A 19,264-nucleotide genomic window follows, 5' to 3' on the forward strand; every position below is an offset into this window, starting at 1 on the left:
AATTAAACTGGAGACCATTTGTAGTAAACTAGCAGCTTTATTGCCCTTTAGTGTGTATGTCTTCACTTGAGGAGATGTTTAAGTGCTTGAGGGAGGAAAACCTGTAAGAAATGGTGTAGCTCAGGGAACAGGCCTTGGGAATCCTGGAGCGGGGTCACAGTGAGAGACTGGTCTGCCTGGGAGGCGGACGCCACAAAGGTCAGGAGGGGCTCAGCCCCTGGCCTCTGTTCACCGCCACTCAGTCCTCTCAGCTCCTGGGTCACCTGAGCCTCAGTCTTCAGCCACTCTGTTCCAGCACTGCCTTCCTTGGTTTGCTGCTGTAAGCGTCTCCGGGCACGCCGCCGCCCCTGCCACACTCGGTGCCACAAGGCACAGCGCCAGCTCACCGAGGAGAGTGCCGCCCCCTTGCCTGTCTCACCCTGTGACCCTTCTTGGGCTGCATCAGGTCCCTTGGGTCCCTGCTCTGCCAAGGCTACCTGGTCTGGTTGGCCCCCTTCTCCAGTGACTAGGTGCTCTCTGGTTGTCAAGGACAGCTCCCCTGGGTGCCCAGGACTCTGCATTGCCCAGTCCTGCACCGTCTCACCAACCTCTATGACCATTTCTTCCACCCCGTCTTCACCGTGGCCCCCTGCACATTCCTGCTGCTCTTCCCTCCCCTCCTCACAGCTCTGCGTCCGTCCATCTCGTTTCAGTCTTTTGCTTGTCCCTCCCTGGGGAGACTCCCCAGCTGCATCTCCCTCTGACCTCGATCTCTTGGTTCCCTGCTCTATACAGCACCCCAATGCGTCCCTTAACAACTGGACCAGGGCCGCAGTGAGCTGGGTGAAGGGAGCCAGGGGTAAGGGGATGGGTGTAGCAGATAGCAGGGAGCTAGGGGAGCTGGGCTGCAGAAGAGGGAGCAGCCCCCAGTCCCGACCCCGGGAGGAACGGTGCTGGTACTGGAGGCTTCGGCAGTAATTGGCTGCTGCTCGGCAGCAGTTCTGTAGCCGCCCAGCTACCCGGCAGGTCACATTGGCTGCCACGTTATGACTCAGGTCAAACGGGTCCTGGAGATTCAGGGGGCCAAGGCGCAGGCCCCCCCAGAGATTAGAGGGCAGGCCTCCTGCCACAGGCAATGCCTGGCCCTCCCGCAGAGAAAGCAGTGAGCCCCGAAGATCCCAGCAAGAGACACAGGAGAAGAACTGGGCTAGCAGGGAACCTGCAGGAGAAGGAAGATTGGAGAAAAAGGGTCACTTATAGGCCAGAAAGGAGCCCTGGTGGCACAGTGGTTAAACAGGCTGCTAACCAAGCAGTTTGAACCCACTAGCTGCTCTGTAGGAGAAAGATGTGGCAGTCTGTTTCCATAAAAATTATAGCCTTGGAAACCCTATAGGATAGTTCTCTGTCCTATAGGGTCACTATAGTTGCAGTCGACTTGACAGCAACAGGTACAGGCCAGAACTGAGACTGTTGGAGACAGGTCTTACACCAGAGCCATTTCCTTAGCAGTAGTGTCTCTCTTCCAAGGAGCTCAGGAGAATGTCAAGAAGCTAGACTTCTCTGCTCCCTCTATACAAGAGGTCAAGCCCCTCTCTCTGTGCCCTCAGCAACACCCTTCCCCAGAGGCTACTCCCTCCTCTGGCTAGCAGTGTAGCCTCGGGCAAGCCACTTGGCTGCCCCAAGGCTTTGTTTCTTTGTCCATAAATGACAATAACAATATTCACCATCCCATGGAGAACCATGCGTGGCACACAGTAGACATACGGTAATGTTACCTACTATTGTGATTAATAAAATCACTGGTTGTCTCCCAGGCTCCCAGAACTTACTGAGGGGCTCCACATTGGTGCTGGGCTCCAGTCTCGAAGCATCTCGGGGGAAACTACAATCCCAGCCATCAACCTCCACCTGTTCTCCCTCACCTGTGAGAATAAGAAAGGTGCAGTTCAGCCAGGAAACGGGACTGTGTGGGGAGAAGCGAAGGGGGAGGGAGGGATAAGAAGAGACCTCATTAGCTCAGTGTGTCTAAGTATGATGGCGGAGCAGTGAAGGCCAAACTGTTGTACCTGCTTTCTGGGTGAGCTGGGACACAGTGGGCAACACAGGAGGGTCTCTGGTCTGAAGGAAATAGATCACCAGCAAGGTCAAGGCGTAGTTATTGAGAAGGGGGCCGCTCCCTGAGTGAATAATCAGTAATTCCAGTTAGATTAGAGAGGCTCCCGACCTCTTTTATAGCAGTTTTCTCCACACCAGTTCTTATACCTGCCCCCTTCTCTCCCTGATATCCTTGGTCCTGACACCAACTCAGCCTTAAGTCCGTCCTGATTCATCCTTACCTGACAGGCCCCGACCCTGAGCCCAGCAGCGGAGGGTGTACACAAGGGGCCGGACTCGCCCATCCAGCTCGGAGCAAAGACTCAGGAAGCGGGAATTATGCAGAGCCAGCCTGGGATGAAAGGAGGACGATGGTGTCAGGGCTCAAGACCCCTCTGAGCTACCAGCTCCCCCTGCTCTCATTCCTGACTTGTATAACCAGGGCCAAGTGGAGTAAGCAGGCCAGAGGGGGTTTCCCAAAGTGGGTACCAAAACACTGGTCTTGTGAGAGGGTGTGCAAAAGGAAATCAAATGAGTTTAGGAAACATAACATCCTATATACCAGTCTGGAACATTCAGAGCAGGTTATAAAACTGCTCAGAGCCTTCAGTATGCAAAAAAACAGAGATGGGAAGGGAAGGAGAAAGGGAGGAAAGAGAAAGAGGGAAAGGGGAAAGAGAAAAAACAAAACTCATTTAATTTAGCACTTTCCAAATGTATTTAACCATGAAATCCTTTTCCACATCCCTTAAAAATAGTATCCCCAGGAACACACTTCAAGAACATAAAATAGAAACCAGACAAGGAAATGAGAGGCAGAAAGAGGGATGAGACCATACAAGAATAATCTCAGGGCTCGGAAGGTACAGGAGCTTCTCAGACCAGGACTCCCTCCTCCTACCCTGGAATTCTCAGCTAGCCTTTCCCAACCACCACCACCGCTCCCCAAGAAAGATACCGGTTACTGAGGGAGATGTCACCGTGGAGACCTGAGGGCCGATGGCAGAATTTGACCACAGGGCGTCGGGCAGAGGGCACAGTTTGGACTCGGTACACCCCAGGCACACAGCCCCGAAGAATAGATCCCACCAGCTCCAGCATTGCTCCCCCCTCTGCTTTCTCCCCCTTCAAGGCCTCTGCTAGTTCCAGAGACTTCCCCAGGTCCCCCTCTCCCCTGTCTTCCTGTAGGGGAGAGGCTGGAGGCAGGGACTGGGGGGAAGCCAGGGTCTCAGAGGCCAAAGCCGAGTCCGGAGTCTGGGGCGCCAGGGAGGAGGATGGGGTTTCAAAGTCCAGGGCTTCAGAGTCTTGGGGAGAAGATGGAGGCTGTGAGCCTGGAGGGGAGGCTGAGATGCAAGCCAGGGCTTGAGGATCCAGTGGGGAAGCAAGGGCCGAGTCCAAGGATGGAGACTCTGGAGGCTTTGGGGCTGGCTGTGGGCAGAAAAGAGCCAAGTGAATGCCTCTGCTGCTGTCCCCTAACTGGGGGAACATTCTTGTCCCCAAAATGACAATATCTAATATCTGCAGCTTGTTACATGTTAGGGTCTATTCTAAGGGCTTCGCATCTATTAACTCATTCAATCCTCACAGCAATCCTTTTTTAAAAATAAAAGTAGCCGTGTAATTACATAAAGTAAATGGCCTGTATTCTTCAAAAATATCATTGTCACAAAAAACAATAACGGGCAGAGGAACTATACCAGATCAAAGATGACTGAAGAGACACTACGACAGTCCACCGTAGACACAGCTAACAAATCAGAATATGGACTGGAGGTTAAAGTCTTGTACCAGTGTTAAAATTTCCTCAATTTGATAATCGTATCGTGGTTATGCACCAGAATACTTTTGTTCTTTGGTAATAACCAAAAAAAAAAAACCTGTTGCTGTCGAGTTGATTCCAACTCAGTGACCCTATACTACAGAGTGGAGCTGTCCCATAGGGTTTCCAAGGTGTACCTGGTGAATTCAAACTGCTGACCTTTTGGTTAGCAGCTGAGCTCTTAACCACTGTGCCACCAGGGCTCCTCTTAGGTAATGTGCGCTAGAATATTAAGGGGTAAAGGCGCACAGTGTACAGCCTACCTTCTAATGGTTCAGAAAATATAAATCGTGTGTGCGTGTGTAGAGAAAGAATGAAGAGACGTGTTAAAAAAATAAATAACCCTTTGCTATTATAAAAACAGGAGCCCTGATGGCACAGTGGTTAAATGTTCCGCTGATAACTACTGAAAGGTCGGCGGTGTGAACCTACCAGCCCCTCTGTGGGAAAAGGATATGGCAGTCTGCTTCTGTAAAGATTAACCCAAAATTTACTGCTGCCAAGTTGATTCCAACTCACAGCAACCCTATAGGATAGAGTAAAACTGGCCCATAGGGTTTCCAGGGCTGTAAATCCTTATGGAAGCAGACTGCCACATATTTCTCCAGAGGAGCTGCTGGTGGGTTCAAACCGCCAACGTCTCGGTTAGCAGCCAGACACTTAACCACTGCACTACCGGGGCTCCTTCCGTAAAAACTACAGCCTTAGAAACCCCATGGGACAGTTCTACTCTGTCCTATAGGGTTGCCATGAGTAGGAATCCACTCAGTGACAATGGGTTTGACTTGGTTTGGTATTACAAAAACAGAAGCTATGTATGACAGAAAATACAGAGAAGCAAAAAAACACAATCCAAAATTCACCTTATTGCATCTTTTTATATATCATTTTACCAAAATAAGATTATGCTATACGTACCATTTTGAAATGTTTTTTTCCTATTAAAACTGCCTCATATCCCATGTCTGTTCATTTCGATCCTACCTAATACCCATCCATATTCGCATTTCTCCACAATCACCCTTTCAGGTAGGTCCCATTACCCCCTTTTACAGACGAACAGACGAAGAACTAAGGCGTGGAGAGGTAAAGCACTTAACCACAGTACCATGGCTAGTAAGAGGCAACTATTTTTAACTGACCGTTCTCACTGACTCTTCTCAGCTGCCTCCCTGTCACTCACCTGAGGCTCGTCTAAGTCACCCAGATCCAGGAAGAGGTCAAGATCACAGCCATGGACATCAAAGCTGTTTATGGAAGAGCCAAAAGGATGGACCACACAGCCTGAGTGCGGAGCAGAGAATAAAGGTCAAGAGACACTGGAGGGAGCAGGGAGTAGAAGAATATACCTATACCAAAAACCCACTGCCACCGAGTCAATTCTGACTCACAGTGACCCTGAAGGACAGAGTAGAACTTCACCATAGGGTTTCCAAAGCTATAAATCTTTATGGAAGCAGACTGCCACATCTTTATCCCACAGAGCAGCTGGTGGATTCAAACCTCCAACCTCTCAGTTCACAGCAGATGGATGAACCACTGCGCCACCAGGGGTCCAGAAGAACATAATAGGAACGGAATAAACACCCCTGGCTGTGGGAGGACCGGCATGCAGATACAGGGACCTGAAGGACAGAGGGGCTCAGGCACAGGCAGGGCAGTGACTTACCAGGGAAGAACTCTGTGAAGACTTCCTGCATCAGGGACACCACGAGGCTCCGAAGCTGCCGCTCAGCCTCAGACAACTCCCTCAGCCCCACGAGCTTTACCATTTGTGCCCCCACGTCTGACGCCTCAGCTAGTGCTTTGGCCAACTGGTGACTGTCAGGGGCTGCTCCTTTGGGGGACTTGGAAGCCGGACTCTGGAACTCCTTCTGCTCCCGTGGCCGGACCCGCAGGCGATGTCCTCTCAGGCTGTGCTGGGGCTGGGACAAGACGGCATCCCGGGCACCCACGTCCCCCATCTCCACAATGGCAAACACTCCCTGGCAAACCACAACAGGGGCAGGGACCAAACAGCAGGTGAGGAGCTTTGAAATGGGGACTATCCCATGAATTGGGACTATTTGCTTGCTCTTCCCGTAACCCAAAAACCCAAACCCACTGCCGTCGAGTCGATTCCAACTCAGAGCGACCCTACAGGACAGAGTAGAACTGCCCCATAGAGTTTCCAAGGAGTGCCTGGTAGATTCGAACTGCCGACCTCTTGGGTGGCAGCCATAGCACTTAACCACTATGCCACCAGGGCTTCCATTTCCGTAACAGCAGGGGACATTTAGAGAAGCAATTTTCTCCACCCCTCCCACACATTTTCTTCTCACCCCAGTCTGCCACTGAAAATCTCTTTTTGCTTATTTCACTGTTCCCTATTCTTGCCAATGATGTGATTTCACTGGCGTCACTGCGGCCCACCCCCTGACTTTTCCTGGTTTAACTAGACTCTTCTGATATTTATTAAAAATCCATGTAGTGAACACTGCTAAGCATAAATATGGACACATAATCCCTATCTTCAAGGAACTTACCATCTAGGAATAATGGCAATACATGACAGCCATGCTCCTGTGATTTGGTTGAGTTCCATGACATGCACTGGGCTCTATTTTTTTTTTTTTTTTTAAAAGAGTGTTAGAAGGAGCAGGACAAATATGACTGCTTTGGGGTAAAAGGCCATATTCTTTTGTAGCCTTTCCAGTGGTAAAGCTGGAGCCTTATTCCACTTATAAAAAGGTACCTCCAACAGAATCAAGGCAGTGTGGTACTGGTATAAGGATAGACATTTAGGTCAAAGGAATGGAATTCAGCACTCAGAAATAAACCTATATGCCTATGGTAAACTGATTTCCGACAAGGGTGCCAAGACAATTCAATAGGGAAAGAACAGTCTTCTCAACACATGGTGTTAAGACAATGGCTAGCCATGCAAAAGAATGAATTTCAACCCCTACCTCACGCCATTATACAAAATTTAACTCAAAATGGACCAAAACCTAAGTGAATGAGTTAAAATTATAAAACTTTCGGAAAAAAACATAGGTATAAGTCTTTGTGATCCTGTATTAGGGAACGGTTTCTTAGGTAGAACACTTAAATCCTAAGCAATCAAAGAAAAAACAGGTAACTTGGACTTCATTAAAATGAAAACCTTTTCATAAGAAGGAATGAAATACTGATACATGCTACAATGTGGATGAAACTCAAAAACATGCTAAGTGAAAGAAGCCAGATGCAAAAAGGTCACATATTGTATAATCCCACTTGTATGAAACATCCAGAATAGACGGAAAGCAGACTGATGGTTGCCAGGGGCCGGAGGGAAGAGGAATGGGAAGTAACGGGTACAGGATTTTATTTGCGGGAGACAAAAATGTTTTGGAATTAGACAGAGCTGATGGTGGCACAACCCTGTGAATGTTTAGCGAACGCCACTGACTTGTTCACTTTCTGAAGTGTTAATTTTATGTCATGGGAATTTTACATCAATTTAAAAATAATTTTTTTTAATTTTCGTGTTTCAAAGAACACCATAAAAAAGTGAAAAAACAACTCACAGAGTGGGAGAAAATTTTGGCAAATCATGTATCTAATAAGGATCTAGTGTCTAGAATACTAAAAAAACAACTTACAACTCCCCATTTCCCCCACACTCAGCCAGAGAGATACCTATTTTAATGTTTCAAAGAATTCAGCAAAGCAACTGGCTTAGAATCACCCAGTCTCTACAATCGCCTGGCAGGAATCTCACGGGATCCACTTTGCTCAAAAGGTAGTTCAGACTGAAGATAGGCAGCTGTTATCAGGAAAGGCCTCTACCAGTGCTTTTCCACCTTCCTCCTCCTGATAAACATTCCAAGCACTCCCCTGACCAGGTCCAGGTTTTTGAGGTGGCTCACTATGGGCTAGGGCAGTTTTTTTCAGCATTTTTTTTTTTTAACCCATTCCCTCTCTGGTTAAAGACAAAAGCCTTACCATCACCCCTTTTAGTGTGATGGATCACTCTCCTGTGGCCTTTCTTGCCATGCTCTTGTAACTCTCACCCAAGTGATTGGCTGGGACCAGGCAAATAAAGGTTTATGGAACCCTAACGAAAAGATCGGTCAGTTTTCCCATCCCACTAGGCTTAAAATGAGCCAACCCAGAGGAGGGAAGGAGAGGATCTTATGAACCCGAATTGCACAATTTCACATGGGTTTCACCACATCTCTGATGTGAAAAACAGGTGAAATTGTGCACTACAGATTAGTACAGATTACATACCTTGCTTATGGGCAATCCATCCCTGAAATGAAGGCAGGCTGGGCCTGGGGGATGGCCCTGCAGGCACACAGGCCTGTGTCACACATGGGGTTGCTTTCTGGCACGATGCAAATGTTTTGGGATTGGACAGTGATGATGGTTAAACAACTCTGTAATTTCTAATTGCAGTGCAATGGATCGCTTTTATATAGCCTTTCTAGCCATGGTCTTGTAATTCCCACAAAATGATTGGATGGGACTATGCAAATAAGGCCCCCACGTGTCTGTCAGTTTGTCATACTGTGGGGGCTTTTGTGTTGCTGTGATGCTGGAAGCTATGCCACCGGTATTCAGACACCAGCAGGGTCACCCATGGAGGACAGGTTTCAGCTGAGCTTCCAGGCTCAGACTAGGAAGAAGGACCCAGCAGTCTACTTCTGAAAAGTATTAGCCAGTGAAAACCTTATGAATAACAGCGGAACACTGTCTGATACAGTGCTGGAAGATGAGCCCCCCAGGTTGGAAGGCACTCAAAAGATGACTGGGGAAGAGCTGCCTCCTCAAAGTAGAGTCGACCTTAATGACATGGATGGAGTAAAGCTTTCGCGACCTTCATTTGCTGATGTGGCACTGCTCAAAATGAGAAGAAACAGCTGCAAACATCCATTAATAATGGGAACCTGGAATGTACAAATTATGAATCCAGGAAAATTGGAAATCGTCAAAAATGAAATGAAACGCATAAACATTGATATCCTAGGCATTTGTGAGCTGAAATGGACTGGTATTGGCCATTTTGAATCAGACAATCATATAGTCTGCTATGCTGGGAATGACAACTCGAAGAGGAATGGTGTTGCATTCATCATCCAAAAGAATGTCCAAAAGAAGAAGGACAACGTTGTCAGTGATAGGATAATATCCATGCGCCTACAAGGAAGACCAGTTAATACTACTATTATTCAAATTTACGCACCAACCACTAGGGCGAAAGATGAAGAAATAGAAGATTTTTATCAGCTGCTGCAGTCTGAAATTGAGCATGCAATCAAGATGCATTGATAATTACTGGCGATTGGAATGTGAAAGTTGGAAACAAAGAAGGATCAGTAGTTGGAAAATATGGCCTTGGTGATAGAAACAATGCTGGAGATCGAATGATAGAATTTTGCAAGACCAACGACTTCTTCATTGCAAATACCTTCTTTCACCAACATAAGCGGGGACTAAACACATGGACCTCACCAGATGGAACACAGAGAAATCAAACTGACTATATCTGTGGAAAGAGACGATGGAAAAGCTCAATATCATCAGTCAGAAGAAGGCTAGGGGCCGACTGTGGAACAGACAGACCATCAATTGCTCATATGCAAGTTCAAGCTGAAACTGAAGAAAATCAGAGCAAGTCCGTGAGAGCCAAAATATGACCTTGAGTATATCCCACCTGGATTTAGAGACCATCTCAAGAACAGATTTGACACATTGAACACTAGTGACCGAAGACCAGATGAGTTGTGGAATGACATCAAGGACATCATCCTGGAAGAAAGCAAAAGGTCACTGAAAAGACAGAAAAGAAAGAAAAGACCAAGACGGATGTCAGAGGAGACTCTGAAACTTGCTCTTGAGCGTCAAGCAGCTAAAGCAAAAGGAAGAATTGATGAAATAAAAGAACTGAACAGAAGATTTCAAAGGGCCTCTCGAGAAGACGAAGTATTAAAATGTCATGTGCAAAGAGCTGGAGATGGAAAACCAAAAGGGAAGAACACGCTCGGCGTTTCTCAAGCTGAAAGAACTGAAGAAAAAATTCAAGTCTCGAGTTGCAATAGTGAAGGATTCCATGGGGAAAATATTAAACAACACAGGAAGCATCAAAAGAAGATGGAAGGAATACACAGAGTCATTATACCAAAAAGAATTAGTCGATATTCAACCATTTCAAAAGGTGGCATATGATTAGGAACCGATGGTACTGAAAGAAGAAGTCCAAGCTGCTCTGAAGGCATTGGCGAAAAACAAGGCTCCAGGAATTGATGGAATATCGATTGAGATGTTTCAACAAACAGATGCAGCACTGGAGGTGCTCACTCGTCTATGCCAAGAAATATGGAAGACAGCTTCCTGGCCAACTGACTGGAAGAGATCCATATTTATGCCTCTTCCCAAGAAAGGTGATCCAACCGAATGTGGAAATTTTAGAACAATATCATTAATATCACATGCAAGGAAAATTTTGCTGAAGATCATTCAGAAACGGCTGCAGCAGTATATCAACAGGGAACTGCCAGAAATTCAGGCCGGTTTCAGAAGAGGACATGGAACCAGGGATATGATTGCTGATGTCAGATGGATCCTGGCTGAAAGCAGAGAATACCAGAAGGATGTTTACCTGTGTTTTATTGATTATGCAAAGGCATTTGACTGTGTGGATCACAACTATGGATAACACTGTGAAGAATGGGAATTCCAGAACACTTAATTGTGCTCATGAGGAACCTTTACATACATCAAGAGGCAGTTGTTCAGACAGAACAAGAGGATACTGATTGGTTTAAAATCAGGAAAGATGTACGTCAGGGTTGTATCCTTTCACCATACCTATTTAACCTGTATGCTGAACAAATAATACGAGAAGCTGGAGTATATGAAGAAGAACAGGGCATCAGGATTGGAGGAAGACTCATTAACAACCTGCGTTATGCAGATGACACCACCTTGCTTGCTGAAAGCGAAGAGGACTGGAAGCACTTACTAATGAAGATCAAAGACCACAGCTTTCAGTATGGACTACACCTCAACATAAAGAAAACAAAAATCCTCACAACGGGACCAATGAGCAACATCATGGTAAAAGGAGAAAAGATTGAAGTTGTCAAGGATTTCATTTTACTTGGATCCACAATCAACAGCCATGGAAGCAGCAGTCAAGAAATCAAAAGACGCATTGCATTGGGCAAATCTGCTGCAAAGGACCTCTTTATATTTTGAAGAGCAAAGATGTCACCCTGAAGACGAAGGTGCGCCTGACCCAAGCCATGGTATTTTCAATCACATCATATACATGTGAAAGCTGGACAATGAATAAGGAAGACCGAAGAAGAGTTGACGCCTTTGAATTGTGGTGCTGGCGAAGAATATCGAATATACCATGGACTGCCAAAAGAACGAACAAATCTGTCTCGGAAGAAGTGCGGCCAGAATGCTCCTTAGAAGCAAGGATGGCTAGACTGCATCTTACATACTTTGGACACGTTGTCAGGAGGGATCAGTCCCTGGAGAAGGACATCATGCTTGGCAGAGTACAGGGTCAGCGGAAAAAAGGAAGACCCTCAACGAGGTGGACTGACACAGTAGCTGCAACAATGAGCTCAAGCATAACAAGGATTGTAAGAACGGCGCAGGACTGGGCAGTCTTTCATTGTGTTGTGCACAGGGTCGCTATGAGTCGGAACTGACTCGACGGCACCTAACAACAGTAACAACAACATGCAAATAAGATGCTTGTAGACCATCAAGGAGATTAGACAACTTGCAAATAAGCTGCGTGGCATCCTTGTGGGGTAGGACCATGCAAATGAGGTATATGGAACCCTAACAAGGGGATCGGTCAGTTTTGCCATCCCTTTAGGCTTAAAATGAGCCATCCCGGAGGCAGAAAGGGAGGACCTCACTACCAACAAGAGGAAGAGATGCGAGCATAGCGCATCCTTTGGACCCAGGGTCCCTGCACTGAGAACCTCCTAGACCCAGGAAACAGAGAACCGTGACATGAGAGACAGTGCAAGACAGTGCGAAGTAGCAGCAGAGAAATGGTGGCAACAGAACTAGCCAATCCATGGAGTGAGAGAGCTGAGTGCCTTCAGGGAAGAGGCTTCCTGGCAGAATGGGGTACCTCTGGGCACTTGTCGGATCTAGGCTTGCTCGCGACCTATGTAGCTAGAGAGCTAAGCGCCTTCAGGCCAAGGCTTACTGGCAGTGTAGGGTGCCTCTGGGCACTTATAGGTGGAGCTAAAGAGCTGTGTAACACCTAGCTAAGGCAGAGCAGAAGACAGCCCAAGACATCCCAGGGGCTGAGGGGCCAAGGGCCAGGGAGAGGCCTGCCTGTGGGCACAGTGGAGGAGCTATCCTCCATATCTTGAGTCATTCCTGACCCTGAATTGTAAACTGTTACTTCCCTAATAACCCCAGAACTGTGAGTACTGTCTATGAGTTCTGTGTGGCCACTGCAATGAATTATTGAACTCAGCAGAGAAGTAGAGTGCTGTAGGAGGGATGGCTGCTGTCAGAAGCGTTAAAAAGGTTGGAGGGAGGTTGGACGCATGTTTCACTCACAGCAATCACCCTGAGCTTTATAATGATACTGATAATGATTTTCTCTCCTTCCCCCTGTGAAGTCAGACAAGGAGGTCTGACACCACCACCACACCATTTTTACTGTTGGCAATTGAAGTTATCAAGGATTTCGTCTTATGTGGATCCAAAATCAACGCCCACAGGAGCAGTGGTCAGGAAATCAAACTACTTGTTGCACTGAGCAAGTCTGCTGCATAAGACCTCTTTAAAGTATTGAAAAGCTAAGATGTCACTTTGAGGACTAAGGACGCGCTTGACCCAAACCATGGTATTTTCAGTCGCCTCATATGCGCGCAAAAGCTGGATGGTGAATAAGAAATACCGAAGAAGAATTGGCACCTTTGAATTATGGTGTTGGCGAATAATACCAAATATACCATGGACTTCCAGAAAAACAAACAAATCTGTCCTGGAAGAAGTACAGCCAGAATGCTCCTTAGAAGCAAGGATGGAGAAACTGTCTCACATACTTTGGACATGTTATTAGCAGGGACCAGTCCCTGGAGAAGGACATCATGCTCGGTAAAGTAAAGGGTCAGAAAAAAGAGGAAGACCCTCAACAAAATGGACGGACACAGTGGCTGGAACAATGGGCTCAAGCATACCAACTGTAAGGATGGCGCAGGACCGGGCAGTGTTTCATTCTGTTGTACATAGGGTCACTGTAAGTTGGAATCAACTCAATGGCACCTAATGACAACAACAATGTACCAACCATTGAATGATGCACTTTAAAAGGGTGAATTTTATGTGAATTATACATCAATTAATTAAAAAAAAAGGTTCCCTTCTTATCCTTGCTTCTACCCTCACCCCTAACAGAGCAAAAAGGAACCAAAGTGAAGCCAAGGGAAAAGGCAGCTACCTGGCCCTGCTCAGACCTGTCTTCTGACTCTGAGGAGGCACAAAGCTCACCAGTATAATATTCAACATCAAGTTTGGAACCAAAGCTGTAGCTAGAACTTAGGTGTCTTTTTGCCTGGCCTTGCTTCTCTCAAGAACCTTACAGAAGGCGCCAAGGAGGCCAGGACTAGCAGATACAGAAGCCTGTGTCCTGGGCATTTTTCTCTTCTCCACGTTACCATCCCCACCTAGAGCTACCATCTGTTGAGGGCTTGTAAACTAAGCATTTCACATAAACTCTGTCTAAGCTTCCTAAGACTCATACAAGATATGTGTTATTATTTACGCTTTACAAATTAAGCACCTGAAACTCAAAGGTGTTAAGTACTTTGTGGCTGCCTCCCAAATAGGGGCTTAAATCCCCAAATTTCCAACTTCCCAGTGAAAACCCCTCAAGGAAACGCTGTTGGAATTAAATGAAATATTGTATGTGAAGTACTTAGCACTTGGTGCAGAGTAACTGCTCAATAAAGCTTCTAATCATTATTGTTATAATAAATAGAAGCCCCAGAAACTGTAGGTTTAAATTCAGAAAAACATCGTTCTTTGTGATTGAAATAAACTATTGACAAAAATGGGGACATTTGGGTTTTCTAAAGAAGTAACCTGGGGCAGACACTTCCAATTGCCCACTCAGTATACATTCTCCTCTTCTAAATTACAAACAGAACCCGGATTTTGTTCTGAGGAGCAATGAGCCCAGGTTTAAAAAAAAAGAAAATTCATTTCTCAAGCTTGCCTGCAGCTAGGGGTAACCATGTGATGGAGTTCTGGCCAATGAGATATAAGTAGAAGTCTATCAAGGAGGCCTTCTGGAAAAGGTATTTTCCTGGGAAATAAAGAAAAAGGCATGGGGGCCCTTCCCCTGCCCCTCCTGCCCGCTTGCAGATGTGAAAGGAGCATTATCACGATGAAGATGACAGCCATGTCAATAACGACAGAGCAGAAAGACAGTAAAACCCTGGACTGCCTAGGCCTGGACAGTTACATGAGAAAAAATAAACCCTTTTTGCTTAAGCCATTGTAGTTGAGTAGTTGAATGCAATCCCTAACAAAACAGACCCCATCCTAAGAGAAGGTCTGGGATACTTGGTGAGTGAACCATTTCTTTTAGAAGGATCAGCACAAAGCTGGTATCTATGAGGCAGAGGTTAAAGATGTCCCAAACGTCCAACTCTTCCAAACAGCTGTTTCACTCCATCATCTCTAACATCAACTACTGCTCCTCCCCTCAATACTCTCCCTCACATCTTTGGGGTCCATAATTCACGGCAAAGTCTCACAGAACTCACAAACTGTTAAGGAAATGGCTCATACAGTTGTGGAGGCTGGCAAGTCCCAAATTTGTGAGTCAGGCGTCAGGCTGGAGGTTTCTCCTGACTCACGTGGTTGCAGGGCTGAGACACCCAAATCGGCAGGTCAGATAACAGGCTGCTGGCTCGCAAGGCTGCAGGAGCCGGCAATCAGGTCAGAAGACAGGCTGCTGGCTCAGGTCCCAAGAACTGGAGGTCAGATGATGAGCCAGATGCAGAATTCAGAGCAAGAGAGAGAGCTTTGCCGGAGCACTCACATACATATTGGATGCGGACCACAGCATCAAGGAAACTCTTCTTACTTGAGCAAAGCAGTGCAACGGTGTGACTTGAATAAGTGTGGTGACTGGGGAAAAGGTGGTGACTTGAGTCACACCTTCTAGTAAAGGGGTGACTCAAGGTACATCCCACCCTAATCCTGCCTCATTAACTTAATGGAAAACTCACTCCCAAATGGAACCATAATCACAGGCATAGAGGCTAGGATTTACAACACATCACAAAACTGGGAATAATTACATCAGATTACAAAATGGAGGACAATTACATTAGGCCACAAAATGGAGGATGATTAAATCTTTACATAACTGCCAAACAACTGAAAATCATGGCCCGGCCAAGATGACACATAACCTTAACCATCACAAGTTCCATACATCTTATCTGCATTAGCAGCACGCTGCCTAATCCTCTTGGTGGGCCACAAGCACATTATTTGCATAGTCCTAACCAATCATGTGTGAGAATCACAAAGACTACAGCTGGAAGAGCCATATTAAGCAATTCACTGTACCACACTTGGGCATCACCTAAGTCATGTCTACTTAACAGAGTACAGCCTCAGAACTACAATATGGCCAAAGAACACAGCACTGTGACAGTAAACTTTATCAAGGACACTGACAAAAGTTAGGACAGGGTCTTCTAACCAGATAACCTCAGGACCCCTCAGGGTAAATTAATAAACTGCCATCTGGTTTATCAACCAGTTGCTTTGGGGTTTGAAAGTCCCCCAAAGGTGTGTTCTTAAAGCACCCACTTCACTGTAGTCATTTAATTGTCTACTTTCTTCTCTAGACTGTAAGCTCTGTGCAAGCAGAAACAACACCTACTTCATCACTCAGAACACAGCTCTAAGCACAGTGCCTAGTACAAAGCTAGCAGTCAACAAATATTTGGTGAATAACAGATTGACTAAATCTAACAAGTCTCCTCGTGAACTGATAAAATCCAGGGGAGGGCTCACAAAACAGGACTAGCTTAGGTACTGTGGTGTCCCACCAAGGACAGGCCACATTAGGAACCAGCCAAAATAGGCTGCTGGTTTCTCTCTCATGTCTCTTTTGGTATGTGGCATACTCGACTCATTCTTTACACCCCCAGAGTCATTCATTGTACCTTGTCCTTATCCATGACAACACTGGCAACAGGCCCAAATGCCTCAAAGTACTCAGACAGTTGAGTAGAATCCACATCCCGGGGAAAGCCACTGACAAACACACTTCGAAGTCCCTGGGCCTTTCGAGCAGCTCGTAGTTCCACCAGGTGCCGGTGCTTTCGGCCTCCCAAGTGGGCATCTAGGCTGGGTCCTGCAAAGACAAGCATGAGACAAAAACACCCAAATCACCCTCCACTGTACCTGCCCTGCCTTTGCTCTTTGCACACCTAAATTCTACTGATCCTTCAAAGTTATACTAAGTGTGACCTTTGAATAAACAAAGTCCTGTCTCCTTTCTTCTTCTACCTTCCTCCTTTGTCCTTTGTCCCTATATATTCTCCAAGTGGTTCCCCGGAGAAGGCTACACTACAAATATATCTTAAGCCATCTGTAAGTACTAGGTGCAGCAACACCTGCCAATTGTGAAGACATGAAGAGATGACTTATTCAGGTTATATATGGAAGGACTAAGTAACTCAGGACCCTAGACTATTCCCCATGGACCATCTCTGGGTATGGTACAGTGATTATTATAAGTGCAGGCTTTTAAGTCACTTACCCAAATCCAAATCCCTGCTCTGTCAAGCTATGTGAGACCTTGAGCAAGTTACTAAACCTCTCTGCCTCAGTTTCCTCAGGTATAAGATGAAGGTAATAATAGTACTTGCTACATAGGTGCTATTCAGATACAGCACTTATCAGAGAGTCTGATACATGGTAAATGTGGAAAAGTTAGCCTCTATCGTTATTTTTATTATATTTGAGTCTGCTGCTTGGTGTCACCAATGTAGATATGGGGCCAGGGAAGACTTAATGACTCCTAGGTTTCTGGCTTGCCCTACTGGACAGGTGAGACTGCCATTCACAGAGGAAGGGAGAAGACCCCATTTAGGGAAGATCATGATTGACGAGTTCACAATCAGAATCGGAGGGTTCACTGAGCCCCTTGCATTGTCTTACTACGATCTGTCACTTTTCCAAACTCACTCTCTGTCCCTCCCTCACTGGTATCCTACGCTGCATCACCGCAGCCTGTCATGCTATTTCACATATCCCTGCTTTTGGGTCACTTCTCTGTAAGACTTGCCTAACTCTTAATTACTGCCTTCTCTAATCCCACAGCTCTCCAAACACATCTATAGTGTATTGAAAGTGTCTCCCTCTCTGGATGTCAGCTCCTTCATCTCTGAACCCCCTTCTTTCACCCTAGGGTCCAGCAGAGTGCAGGGACAGGGCAGATGTCCAATAGATGACGGCTGAAGAGGGAATAAAATAACGGGACTTTCGTCGTCGAGGTCTTGGATACGGGGAAGGAGATCTATAAAGTGATGGGACTTTCTCCTCTTCAATCCCTTCGGACCGGCGGCGGCCTACGAAAACGGAACTGGGTGATCCCACCAACCGACTTGACAGGAACTATGACCTTTAACCCTAACTTTCGCTAGGGTCAAAAGATGAGAGCCCGCATCCACCCCCTCGCTAGCCAACTCTTACGGTTCGCTGTAGTAATGCGGCAGAGGCAGCAGCGGAAACCCCCACGCGGCAGCGATTCGACATCCGAATCCACCGCCGCCATCGTCACTTCCCAATACCGACAAAAAAAACAAGCACTTCTGCCTTCGCCAGAACCCTGTCTTCCAAATAGCAACGCGCTCGGAAGCAATTTCCGCCGCTCGGATGGGAAGTGACGTAGTCGCGGCACTCGTGCAGGCACACCCCCTCCGGAAACCCATCGCTTTCCACTCAGGGTTCCGTTTCTAGCCTGGGTGCAGTCTCCACCGATATAAGAAAAGCCGCCCATCTACGATGCTTATCTGCATGCGGTGAGCCGATTGGTGTGCTCTGAGATAATCATGCGATGATTGGTTCAAAGATCATGAATATTCAACACAGTAGCCACAAAGGCAAGCGCCGTCTTGCGTTTCGGGCCATTTTCCAGACAGCCGGCCGCCTCGGTGCTGGGTGGTCGCGGGCCGGCTGAGCGCCCCTTTCAAGCACGGTAGACATCCGCGCGGCTGCGCCCGTAACCCTTCACTTACCCAGGGAGTAAAGGCGGAGGATGGACAGTCTCCACTCTTTGCCCCACGAAGCCTGGGGCTGCCCCTGGACTCCCAACCGCCTCACGACTGTTACCCTCTCCCTCCTGGGCCTTCCCCAAAACGAGGGTCACGAGCGCCCCAGCCCGCCGGCTGGGGAGGGGGGTGATTCTCCGGCCGGCCGGCCGGCCTCATCCGACGCCCCTTTGTACTTGCGCCCGGCGGCAAATGCCCCTCTCTGCCCCCCTCGCTACGGCTCTGTGCAGCCTAGCCTTGGTTGGGAAGCTCTGCCCCGTCCTCCGCCGGCTACCTTGCCGACTCCGTGGAACCGCAGCCAGATCACGCGGCCTGGGTGAGCCAGACTCATCCCTGCATCCACTTGCCTTCGGCGTTAGTGGGCTGCGTGGAGTGTACTCACGAGGCGCCAGTCACTGGCCCCCTTCAAGGCAGCGCTGAAGACACCGGCCGTGGTGGCAGCTGAATGAGGACACTGGAGGAGGGAAGTGCTGCTGCCGCCCTCAAGCTGGTACAGTGTTCTGTTCTTCCCCAGACACGGCTGCTGGTGTGGGCTCACTTCACCGGAAGTGAGTAAAAGAGTTAGGGAGACCCTGGGGGCAGGGGCCAGACCGAGATGGAGGGGATCGTAATTTTAAACAGTTTATGCTGTGGTTTCGCTTATACAAAGTGGACCTGAGGCAGACATACCAAGGGCTGTGACCTTGAGCAAGTCACTTTGCCGAGGTTGTCCCCCATCTCTAAAGGAGGGGCCCAAGGAGCACACAGTAAGCTGACCTTCCTGTCTTCTCTCCTGAGGTATCCGTCCTATAGGGCCCTGTTCAGGTATCTGTTCTATCTCCCAAGCCTAAATAGGCAGAGAATAGCACTGCATCGGGCCCCAATATCAAGGCAGTTGCTGAGGCTCTGAGAATCCTGATGCTGCAGGCTGAGTACAGCCTGGAGCTGGGTGGTAAGATCCTGCGGTACCTGCTAAGGTGGCCTACATCGTGCCCCGGCCTCTGGCCTCTAGCAACTCCCAGAATTTCCTAAGAAAAAGGGACAGGGAAATAACCAGTTTCTGTAGAATCGATGC

At 47.5% G+C, this 19,264-nt stretch overlaps 1 protein-coding gene across 1 annotated transcript; it reads right to left on the reverse strand.

Annotated features, from left to right (window-relative positions):
• Window positions 1-25: 25 nt before the first annotated feature.
• On the reverse strand, window positions 26-17,803 carry TUT1 (terminal uridylyl transferase 1, U6 snRNA-specific). Its single transcript, XM_049892235.1, has 9 exons — window positions 17,633-17,803; window positions 16,099-16,289; window positions 5,562-5,877; window positions 5,076-5,176; window positions 3,032-3,501; window positions 2,316-2,425; window positions 2,046-2,156; window positions 1,809-1,901; window positions 26-1,198 (listed from the first exon to the last, which is right to left on the reverse strand). The coding sequence occupies exons 1-9, from the start codon at window positions 17,712-17,714 to the stop codon at window positions 63-65; spliced, it is 2,610 nt and encodes an 869-aa protein (XP_049748192.1). The 5' UTR covers window positions 17,715-17,803; the 3' UTR covers window positions 26-62.
• Window positions 17,804-19,264: the final 1,461 nt, after the last annotated feature.

Source organism: Elephas maximus, chromosome 7, assembly GCF_024166365.1.
Source record: "Elephas maximus indicus isolate mEleMax1 chromosome 7, mEleMax1 primary haplotype, whole genome shotgun sequence".
Lineage (NCBI taxonomy): Eukaryota > Metazoa > Chordata > Mammalia > Proboscidea > Elephantidae > Elephas > Elephas maximus.